The 11,379-nt window shown below is 46.4% G+C and overlaps 1 protein-coding gene and 1 long non-coding RNA gene across 4 annotated transcripts in view; both read left to right on the top strand.

The window, feature by feature from the left end:
* Positions 1 to 512, top strand: LOC308584177. 2 transcript variants are annotated; one of them, XR_014006577.1, is made up of 2 exons: positions 1 to 167; positions 335 to 512. It is a non-coding gene; the product is annotated as an uncharacterized lncRNA (long non-coding RNA). The 2 variants fall into 2 exon arrangements; XR_014006578.1 differs by lacking the exon at positions 1 to 167 and adding an exon at positions 219 to 248.
* A 4,451-nt stretch (positions 513 to 4,963) lies between these two features.
* The window catches only part of PPP2R5D (protein phosphatase 2 regulatory subunit B'delta), a 60,232-nt gene continuing 53,816 nt past the window's right edge, over positions 4,964 to 11,379 (top strand). For both annotated transcript variants that reach the window (XM_081188589.1, XM_081188588.1), the window contains exons 1-2: positions 4,964 to 5,065; positions 9,880 to 10,002. In XM_081188589.1, the coding sequence (XP_081044715.1) occupies positions 5,039 to 5,065; positions 9,880 to 10,002 (150 nt within the window). In that variant the 5' untranslated portion in view covers positions 4,964 to 5,038. The remainder of the gene's footprint in view (positions 5,066 to 9,879; positions 10,003 to 11,379) is intronic.

Raw genomic sequence — 11,379 nt, 5'->3', positions numbered from 1 at the left:
ACTACGGCCGAAGGAAGGTACCTCAAGGAAAAAGGTAAGCTCCACAGGGTATAGGTGGGAGCAAGCTCCACATGGTTTAGGTGGAAGCAAAGAGAGTTTGATCAGCTCCACCAGTAGGGTAGAAGAAGTGCCACTGGTTTTGGTGTCGCCCAGAAAAAGCAGTAAAGGTGCTGCTGGGCCCCGGTTGAAGTCTAAGCACTGCCGGTTGTGGTTGGTTGTTGGTTTTGCCCAGAAAAGCAGCAAAAAGGGTGCTGTTGGGCCCCGGTCGAAGTCAAAGCGCTGCCGGTTGTGGTTGGTTGTTGGTTTTTGTGCCCAGAAGAAGCAGTAAACAAAGGTGCTCTTGGGCCCCGGTCGAAGTCGTGAAGTGCTGCCGGTTGTGGTTTTGGTTTTTTGGTAAAAAAGGGGATTGGGGGAGGTGCATGGGTTTTTCTGAATGTGCGTGTGGGGACACTCCAGTGAATGTTTTGAGTGTGTGAGACGTTGAAAGCAACGTCTGGTCTGTGACTGAGTGAGAGAAATTACGTTAGGAGGAGGGAGTGTCCCAGTATCCCAGTGTTCCAGGGTCATGGAGAAAAAGCAGTAAAACAACTGTACTTATATGTCTCTCTCAGGTTGATTATGCCCATATTTTTGTGTTGACCACGGGTTTTTAGCAAATAAACATGATTACTTTATGACACAGACACCGTCCTGGGATGACACATCAGGATGAATCCCCCTATCTAAAACCTCATTTAAATATCTACTAGAACCAAAGGGTAGGATTCCCTCGTCAATGGAAGCCATGCAGGACTTCCACTTGCACAATAGGGCTTTTCCTCCTCTCTTCCCCCTGCATCCCCCAAAATGGGCTCTAGGGGTGTTGGGAGAACCAGAGAAGCTTCAGAACTGGGAGCCAGTGTGGTGTAGTGGTTAAGAGCGGTAGTCTCGTAATCTGGTGAACCAGGTTTGCGTCTCCGCTCCTCCACATGCAGCTGCTGGGTGACCTTGGGCCAGTCACACTTCTTTGAAGTCTCTCAGTCTCACTCACCTTACAGAGTGTTTGTTGTGGGGGAGGAAGGAAAAGGAGAATGTTAGCCGCTTTGAGACTCCTAAGGGTACTGATAAAATGGGATATTAAATCCAAACTCTTCTTCTTCTTCTTCAGCAGCAGCAGCAGCAGCAGCAACAGCAGGGGAAGGCTTGGAACCAAGGTAGTGGTTGTGGAGCACTAAGACAGGTCAGAGGATGACGAGTAGGGCACAATGGTTGGATGCTAAACAAGCAACCGGCTTGAGTGAGAGAGAGGAAGAAGAGTCAGACAGCACTGCAGGTGTAGGACAGGCAGCTGCAGATGAGGACTGAGGCTGCAACAGATTAATAACAACAAATAATAATGATGATGTTTTTATTTATACCCCACCCTTCTGGCTGGGTTTCCCCAGCCACGGACAGGAGCCTGCTGGTCCTACTGTACTTTAATTCCCTCCTCCTTTGTCTTCAAGGGCACAAAGAGTTCAGAGCACAGAGAGCACCTCCCCAATGGAGTTCACAACTGCTGGGAAAAGAGCCAGACAGGAGGTACAGATTGTCAGTTCTGGCAACTGCTTTACCATGGCTAGTCTTGCCCATAGGTTTCTGTTTGTATTCTGTTTCCTTGAATAGATAAGCAACTTATTCTGATGGACCCTAGTCTCACATGCATGTCCATATTCCCTGAAACAACGCAGAAAGCCATTTACAAGACCTTCAATCCTTATTTATTTATTTATTAAGGGCTGCGTGCTTAGAGATTGTGATACATTTGCATTATCATACCTTATTATCAATTGATGGCAAAGGCCTGGAATCTGGCAGTAGGAGAAAAACTGGCTGAATGCAACAGACAGACAGCTAAGGGGAATGAAATAAAAAGGGCCTGTTTGATGGTACATGGTACCCATTTATAACCTATGTGGTCTAACAAAGTGGTCTAAACCTTCCAACTGATTCCCAGAAATCTATCTGGCTTGATCCAGTTCAAAGGCACCATTGGTCTTTGGGTTAGAGAACAAAAAAACTAAAGCAAAAAATGAGAAACACATTTTCTTTATTGAAAGTCCTGATAATGATCTCCTGATCTCTTCATTTTAGTTCTGATATAAGAGTTTGCTGATGATCACCCAGTGTTTATTTTGTATCCTTACTGCAGTATGATTGCTGATGTTTGTTTTATATTGCTCTGCTTGTTTATGTATCTCTTCAAAAATAATCTAAACATTTAGGGTTTTTTTGTGGGGGTTTTTGTTTAAAAACACCTTATCGAGAATTGTCATTTTGTTTGGTTGAAATCTGGCTAGCAGATTAGTATGAAGTACAATAAAAGCTTTATGTCCTCCCTCCGTTCAGTTTGAGAGCTTGGGAACTAAACCAGCAGTTCTTAAACCCCTTTCCTACACAGATAATTCAAAGTTGCTGGGGGGTCTCGGCTGACCACTTACCAAACTCCCCCCCCCCTTCAGCACTAACATTATTGTCAATACTATCACTATATTGTGAAAATCACAGCCCCAGGCTGGGGCACTGAGAAGGTTGCCTTTAACTGGTAGATTTCATGGGGGAAATTGATACTGTTATAAAAATCACAGATCCTAAACCAGGGCTTTGGTGCCCTATTTGATAAATCTAGCCTGTGTCAAAATGGCCTAAATTTCCACTATCAGGAACAAATAAATCAAGTGCAGATACCCTAAACTCTTCCACAATATTTCTGTGGACCACCTGAATGGAATTTGTGCTCCATAGGATAGTTGCTTTGCTGGGTCAGACCTACATCCAGTTTTAAGCATATTTATAGAAAAGTAAATGCCATATTTTCTTCCTGGTAAGTATGCTGAAGAGTCCTGGTTTGAGGCCCATCTAAAGGCATTTTGACAGGACCCATTCAAGCATCCCTGCGAAGCTCTTAAGTTGGGTATGATGAAGCTACCGGTAATTGCTCCTTAGGTTGCTTCTAGGAAACTTCTATGCACCTTTCGTGACTAGTAGCCATTGATAAACTTATGAACATTGATTCATCTAATTCTAAATAAAGCCATCTATGCTAGTGTATATCATCACATCTGTCGGCAATTAATTCCCTCAATTAATTAAGCATTGTGCAAATAAGTCATTTTTAAAATTCCTGAAATTAGCAACCAAAGCTGTAATCCTATGCACATTTTAAGATGTTACCATACCCCACTGAATTCAGTACAGCTTGCACTTAGGCTGCACATTTTACTCTATTTTCACAGGGAAGGAGGAATAAGTTTATTCACTTTCTCCATCATTTTATAAAACTCTTACCATGTTCCTCCTTGGATAATATCCCCCCCCCAAAAGCTCCAGGCCCATAAGCCGTTTTTTGTAGCAAAGCTGTGCCAACGCTCTACAGGTCCTCCTCCCTCCTCTGCGCTGGGTTCAAGCAGTCCTCGCTTGAAGACACACTTGTTCATTGCTGCTTTTATGGAATGCTTTTAACTGAGCTGCTAAAATAGTGGTGCTGTTTTCTTCTGATTATATTATCTTTTATTATTGTACTGGGCAACTTGCTGCAGTTTGTACATACTATTTTAAGGTTACTGGGAGTTTTAAAGTTTGTTATGTTGTCACTACATAATTCAGAATATTTTCCTGAAAAATGGTTCAAATTTTTTTAGATGAATATTTTTTTATTGCCCTGTCCTAGATATTGATCAGACAATACAGTGCAAGTCTTTCTGTCTCCCCTCAGAAGCAAGTCACATTGTTTTCAGTGGGACTTACTCCCAGGTTAAGCGGCAATTGGATTGCAGCCTTGCTTTGTTGGGGCACCCACGTTTGCATGCCTATCTGGGTCCACTGGAAATGTCTTTAACTGCATTAGGATAGTGGATTCTGGATCTTAAGTATTCTTGATTGTTACAGTTTATATTCTCTTTTCTCCAAGGAGCTCAGAGCTAAATACTGTCCCCAACTCACTTCTAGTCCGTTGTGTTTAGGATTTCAGCCTTTTTGTTTTCACTTTCATTCTTTCCTGACAAAGTTGGGCACAAAGCAGCCAAGCCTAAGCTAACTTAAGCCCCATCAGTTTCAACAGGAATGTTAAGCAGCACTTAAACTCTCTCATGTGGTTCTGAAATTTTAAATAGGTCCTGAATTATTGTTCCGGTCCTCTCTCAATTTTATTTTCTCTGACCGATTGTGGATCTTGATTAGGAGTTGGGCTGTATAACCCCAATATTCCTAGAACAGTCTTCAATTGTTATTATTATTTTAAAATCTATTTTACGGTTCCTCCTATTGTTGAATTATTATTTTTTAATTTTTTGCCGCTTCATATAATAGCAGAACCTCGTACTTGAAGGAGCAGCGACCGAAACATTAATAATGGCTGGCACTTTTTAAGTGTGTGTGTGCATGTGCAAAGAATTATAACTGCAATGCAGTTGCCATTCTTTGGGAGCAGCTTCATTCACGGCAACCTTTCACTTCGCGGGGTTGCCTTCTCCATCGGCGTTTCTCCTTGACAATGACACAGAAAAGAGACACACAGAGAGAAAGAAAGAGGCCTGCACGCTGCACTACCCCAGTTGGTCCCTTATTTCACAAAAGGGCGCCCAGTCGCGGCACCCACACCCCTTCCAACTTATTCGAAGCAGCCATGGTGACCTATATCCATAATCCGGCAGCCCCTCCACCCCCAGCAGCCGGCGGCAGAGAAGCCCCCTCGCCCCCCTTGGCGCCCTCCTCCTCTTCCAATCCCACCCGCTTTCCCCACAACCGCGGCGGCGCCTTTTTGCAAAACCGGCAGCGGCCTCCTCCCGCCCTCCCCAGCTGCCCTTCAAACCGGCCGGCCAATTGCAAAAATCGGCGCGGCCGCCGGCGGCCAATGAAGCGAAGGCAGCGAGGCGGTTGCCAGGCAGGTTGGGGCGAGCAGGTCCAATCGGGGGCTCGCCCAACCCAGCGCAGAGGAGGGAGGAGGAGGCGGCGGCGGCGGCGAGGAGAAACCGAGGGAGGGCGACGAGAGGAGGCCGAGCGAGCGCTTTCGAGGTCCGGGATGCCCTACAAGCTGAAGAAAGAGAAGGTGAGCGAGCGGGGGGCGGCGGCGCCCCGGGGCCGGCCCACCCCCCATCTCTCTCTGGCGCCACCCCGCCCCAGGGCCGGGGCGGTGGGGTGGGCGGGAGCGCCCGGGCGCCAAAGCCTTTACCGGGGCCTGGTGGCATACGAGCTAGGGGCCTCCGCCGGGAGTGGAGCCGCCCCGCGCGCCGAGGGGGCCGAGGACGCGGGCAGGAAGCAGCTGCACTTGCAGCAGCCCGGGGCTTCGACGCAGGATCCGTGTGCCTGTGCAACACACACACACACACTCACGAGCAAATCAGTTCACACACACCTGCAGGTCTAGGTTTGCAACACACACACACGTATGTATATCCTATGTAGGAAAGGGCGCACTGGCCAGACAATGCACCACATATTTGTTATTACCCCTGAGCACGGGCCTCTTGGGTTAAGCAAGCGCCCGCGCGCACACACACATCTTTATATCAATATCTGATTCACATATATATAGGAAAGGCACTGACCGGGCAACGCACAGCATATTTGTTACTACACTCTTAAGCACGGGCCCCCTGGGTTAAGCATACACAAGCACATATGTATCTTTATTTCTGTATCTACATCTAATGCATATATATTTAGGGTGGAGGGAGGACGCACGGGCCAGACAATGCACAGCATATTTGTTATTATCCGTGGGTTAAGCATACACACAAAACACACAAATACATATGTCTTTTAAATCTAATTGCCGGAAAAGACGCCCTGGCCAGACAATGCACAGCCCGTTTGTTGTTAACTGCCTCTGAGCACGGGCCCCCTGAGTTAGGCGCGCACACGCGCAGGCAGGCAAGCACCCACACGGGGGAGAAAATGTCCGCACTCGTGCAGGAGCCTTGCACCTGGGGAGAGGCGGGCTGAGGAGGGTGTCGGCGGCGTAACACAAGGGTGCTGACGGGCAAGAGGCCGTTGCATCCTAGACGGGGTGGAAGGAGAAATGCAGGGGCCGAGAGTAAGGCGAGGGAGGGAGGAGAAGAGGCGATCGCAGCATGGTGCATAGGCAAGCGCCGTTGCATGGCACGGACGGGGAGGGCGGTTGGGTTGGGTTGAGTGCTTGCTTGCTTGCTTGCTTGCTTGCTTGCTTGCTTGCGGAGAAAGAGGGAATCTAGTAGTGACCGTCTCCGTGGCAGTTCCGGAGGCGGGGGGGGGGGCCCAACACGGATCTGGGCCTGGGCGTCCTAGAATGCAGTGTGCGCCCACCGATAGCGGAGGATGCGCTGCGCTTCTTTGTATGCTTCCTTCGCGTCCATAGCTTCCGGTTCGGGGGCTCCCTGTGCAGGCGTGTGCGCGATGCGCGTGTGTGTGTTGGTGTTGCATTCGGAGGTCAGACAAGCACAATAGGCCTCACACTTGTCTTGCCATGCAGCAGGGGGAGGCCTAAGGACAGATTGCTCCCTTTAAATCGGACCCTTGCGTTTCAAGCACAAAGTTACGGAAAAGAGTACACAGTCATTGTTGCCTTTCGCAGTGCATCGCAACCACACCTAAGTGGCACTGGGGCAAATGCAGATTTAGGCAAGCGGCAGGAGTGGAAGTGGGGCAAATTCAAAGCCCATGTAGAAAGGCACTGCTGATACGATATTTAGGAAGGATGTGTGTGCATGTGCATGTAAAGAGGAAGAATCTTGAAAAAAAGGTTTGATTGTGTTATTTTGTGCAGGGCACAGAGTTCAGGTGTGCGCTATGTGCAAATGCAGAGGAGGCTGTATAGGTAGTGTAAGCACCTGGTGGGGCTCTGGGTGCTAAGTGGGAGTGCACAGAGAATCCTGTGCAGACATTGGCCAGGCATTTGTGCATAACTTTAAGGGGATAGAAGACAGAACTCCTGTGAACTGCTGTACACTGCAGAAGTATGCAGAACACAAACAAACCTGCAGAGTCTAGGATTCAGAGCAGAGTCTGAAAGACTTAGCACCCCAGAAGTAAAGTGCAAATTCATGTAACATGCAATGTAGGCGTGGCGCCTCTGTGCGACATACAACATGTGGCACAAATGTGTGGATCAGTTGCAGAGAGGAAGTATGCAAAGTGGGGCATGTTGGCATGCTGAGCTAAAGGTTCATGAGTGCAACATTCCTGCTAGTGGAAGTGGACATGCAATGCATAGGGAAGGCTGCATGTTCAATTTCCAGAAGCTCTTAGTAGGGCCAAGAAAGACTTCTATCTAAACCCTGGAAAACAGCTGCCAGGCTTTAGATGGCTTTGAACTTAGAACAAGACCTGTTCCTGTGTACTAATGTTCACCTTCATGAAGCAGGAACATGTAAATAATAATAATTTTCTTATACCCCACCAGTGTTCGAAACTCCCATTGTCCTAGGCTCATTTTGTGACAGGGAATTTCATTAGCACGAGCCTTTTCTGAGCTCTGGGTGCAGCACTGTGCCTAAAATTTCATATTAAAACTGCAGAGTGGAAGGAAAGGAGGACCTTTTTTCTGCCTCCCCACTTCCATCTACTCTCCAAAGACTGGAGAAGAGACACTCTTAAGAATATTAGGGGGGTGGGCAGGGGAAGGACTGGACCCTGTGAAAAATGAACATAATGTTTTAGCTGCAGTTCATTCATTTTCAGCTTTGTATTCTTGTTATTAAAAAGTGTGCCTAGACATTACGCTGTTGTGTCCATAACCTAGATTTAAGGTGCCATTTAGCTCCTAGCTTCATATCTTAGTTTCTAACACTGTACCCCACCCATCTGACTGGGTTACCCTGGCCACTCTGGGCGGCTTCCAGCAATATACCGGGGGGGGGGGGGGGCACCTCACATCAAGCACTAAAAACTTCTTGAAACAGGGCTGCCTTCAGATGTCCACGAAAAGTCATGTAGTTGTTTATCTGTTTGACATCTGACTAGAGGGCGTTCCACAAGGCGGAACCGAGAAGGCCCTCTGCCTGGTTCCTTGTAACATCACTTCTCGCAATGAGGGAAGGGCCAGAATGCCCTTGGAGCTGGACTTCAGTGTCCGAGCCGAATAATGGGGGTAGAGACACTCTTTTAGGTATACAGGGCTGAAGCTGTTAGGGCATACTGGGAGTCAATGTAGATCTTTTAGGACCAGTGTTCTATGACCCTGGTGGCTGCTCCCAGTCACCAGTCTAGCAACTGCATTTGGGATTAATTGTAGTTTCCAAGTCACCGTCAGAGGTAGTCCCTGGTTCCGATTTAAATGAGAGGTATAATCCACATACTGATGAACACTCAGCCCAAATCTCCTGATGATCTCTCCCACATTTTATTTGAGCAGTGGATATGGACCTAAAGGCACAACACAGAATCTCTTCACAATACAGTGGTACCTCGGGTTATATACGCTTCAGGTTACATACGCTTCAGGTTACAGACTCCGCTAACCCAGAAATAGTGCTTCAGGTTAAGAACTTTGCTTCAGGATGAGAACAGAAACCGTGCTCCGGCGGCGGCAGTGGGAGGCCCCATTAGCTAAAGTAGTGTTTCAGGTTAAGAACAGCTTTAGGTTAAGTACGGACCTCCGGAACGAATTAAGTACTTAACCTGAGGTACCAATGTATGGTTATAACAGATAACAGCAAAGGTTGCTAGGTTCATAGCAGGGGCAATCGGAATAAGGGCCACTAACTGACGGCTGATTCAGGACTTTAAATTGTGCTCTTATATCAAGTTTACTTTTCTGAGTATACTGTAATGTTTCACTGTTGCTATGGCCATTGGCTAATGCGAATAAAGTTTAATCTATCTATCTTCATAATATGGTTATCAAACACATGCATTTCACAGCAAAAAACAAAAGTGGTCCTGCAGCATGGATACTATTTGTTATTATTTCTATCCCACCTTTCCTCAAACAAGCCCGTTCTGCTCCCCATTTTAACCTCAAAGCAACCCTGCACCATAGACTAGTCTGAGAGTGAATGGCTGGCTCAAAGTCACCCAGCAAGCTTCATAGCTGAGTGAGGATTTGAACCCTGGCCTAGTCCTTGTCCAGTACTCTTAACCACTATGCTGCACAGGCTCACTAAAGCATCATTTTCCGCAGCAGCTCATCACATATGCCTTGGCGCAGGTCAAATTCCCTTGCAAAATATGTTTTAATACAACTGGTAAATGTATTTTCCTTACCTGTGACGAAGTTCGTTTAGATTCTAGCCTGTACACACTTGCCTGAGAGAGCGCCCCATTGAATTCTACCTTGGTCAGTACGGCTTCTGTCTGTGTTAGGGTGGAAAAAATAGGCCGAATACAGATTTTGTTGACTGTCCACACACCAGTTGAATGGAGCTCCCTCCCTGCAGCTTGAGAACCTCTTTTCAGTTTGTCCTCCAGTCTTTGTTCTCTGCCTGCATTGCAAACTGCTTTCTAAATAGCAGTTTACTAGCATTTGCTTGCTGTTGGCAGATAAGCCCTTTCCCATGGAGGATGGCAGGAGCAGAGACTCGGCTGCTCTGGCTAAGGCAGAGAGAGCAACAGGCTGCAAAACAGGCAGCTGCCCCCCACCAGTGGGTGGGACTTCAAGAGAGTCAGGTGCCCTTTTTAAAGGGAAGAGAATTGATCTTTCTAGCAGAAGCACTTGGATGATGATCAGTGTGTTTCCCTACACAGACTTTTCTCTTGCGCCAGGAAGTTTGTGTCTCTTGGGCACTGACATGGAGAGCATGGTATAGGAGCCTATTTATGGGATGGTGCCCTCTTTTTCTGTCGGGGTTTCATGATGCTTGCCTTGCAGGATCCATGAACTTTGTTAAGCTGTTGGTAAAAGAGTGCATCTGAATGTGCTTTTTTCCTGTTCTTTTTCCTCCTTAGGAGCCTCCAAAGTCTACTAAAAGCACTACGAAAGCCAGTAGCAGCAGCGGTAGCAGCAGCGGTGGTGGTGGTGGTGGCAGCAGTGGCAGTGGCAAAGATGGAGGCACAGAGAATTCAGAAGAGGTAGGATGCTGAAGTCATATTTTGCATGATGTATGTTGCAGACTGGTTGGCTTAGAGGAGCCTTCCCCGACACGGGGACCACCAGATATTTTGGACTGCAACTTCCATCCGTGTTCCTATCAGCCCCTGTGCTGATAGGTTATTGTGAGATCAGAGAGGGAGAAGGGGATTGGTAAAGGAAGAATGGAAACCACTAGTAGAAATTAAATCTCTACGCAAGCCGAAAAAGCATGTGAGAGGTTGCAGTATGTGGTGGTTTAGCATGTAACATAATAATTAAGTGTCTGAACTATAAAATTCAAATCTACCGTTGGTGTTGTAACTCCTGAAATTACTTCTATTCAAGCCACACAGCCTCAGCAGATTCCATTTCCTCATCTGAAACATGGTGATTATAATAATGATATACTGTACCTTATGTGGTTGTTTTGCGGATTGCAACAAAATCATATACATGAAACAGTTCGGACAATTATAAATTTTGTATAAGTGTTGAATATAATCCATCTATCAGGTTTTGGTAATTTGTGATTATTTCCTGAGCTCTTTTACCTACCCTCTTATTTAATTATAAAATACGGTCGTTTTAGATGAAAAATAGGCAGAACCTATTTTATGGGTTGTTGTTTTTTTAAATTAAGAGAGATAAAGGGTGAGAACTAAACCTTGTGGGAAAGGAACCGAACAGAAGACTAGTTAAGTGTGTGTGTTTAGGGTAGGTGGAGATTACCAGAATACTATTTTGGTGCACAGAATTAATGGCAGAGAAATTCAAGTGAAGGATGTTTAGCTTAATTGATGGCATTCATGGAATTGACTGTGGTAGAAAAGCGTACAGGTTGCGGACTTGTTTTCAAAATCTAAAAGAAGATTTTGCCTTTTTTTTCCTCCTTGAAATTCAAATAAGTGGCAGTATTGTAAATAGAAAAAAAGGAGAAAGGTTAGAACAAAAATATCTGTTTCTCTATTTAGACTGAAACATTTTTGGGGGCTGCAGGTGTTTTTGAACTACACCTCCCATCATCCCTGACATTGACCATTCTGGTTGGGGCTGATGGGAGTTGTAGTCCAAAACATCCGGAGGACACCAGATTGGTGAAGTTTGGGTTAAAGGGACAGCAGTGCTGCAAGATTCGAAGCACAGGGGTTCTTCTTCCCATGGTACAATCTGTGTATTGTCAAAGAGGAGAATGCCTGTGTGGTAGTGAAGTTCTCTTAGAGTTAATCCTTCGTTGAGGCTTCTTGATGAGGTTCTGGTAGATAAGGTTCCCCCTCCTTGGGGTCTGCTTCCATTTAGCACTGACACCTCAGCCTTAGAAAACATGAGGTGGTCTTCTTTTGGAATAAGAAACAAAGGTCCATTTAACGGTCACTTGA

This window comes from Podarcis bocagei (assembly GCF_964188305.1).
Source record: "Podarcis bocagei genome assembly, chromosome: 3".
Taxonomy (NCBI): Eukaryota; Metazoa; Chordata; class Lepidosauria; order Squamata; family Lacertidae; genus Podarcis; species Podarcis bocagei.
The sequence above is the reverse complement of the archived record's forward strand: the minus strand, read 5'-3'. Positions and strand labels throughout refer to the sequence as shown.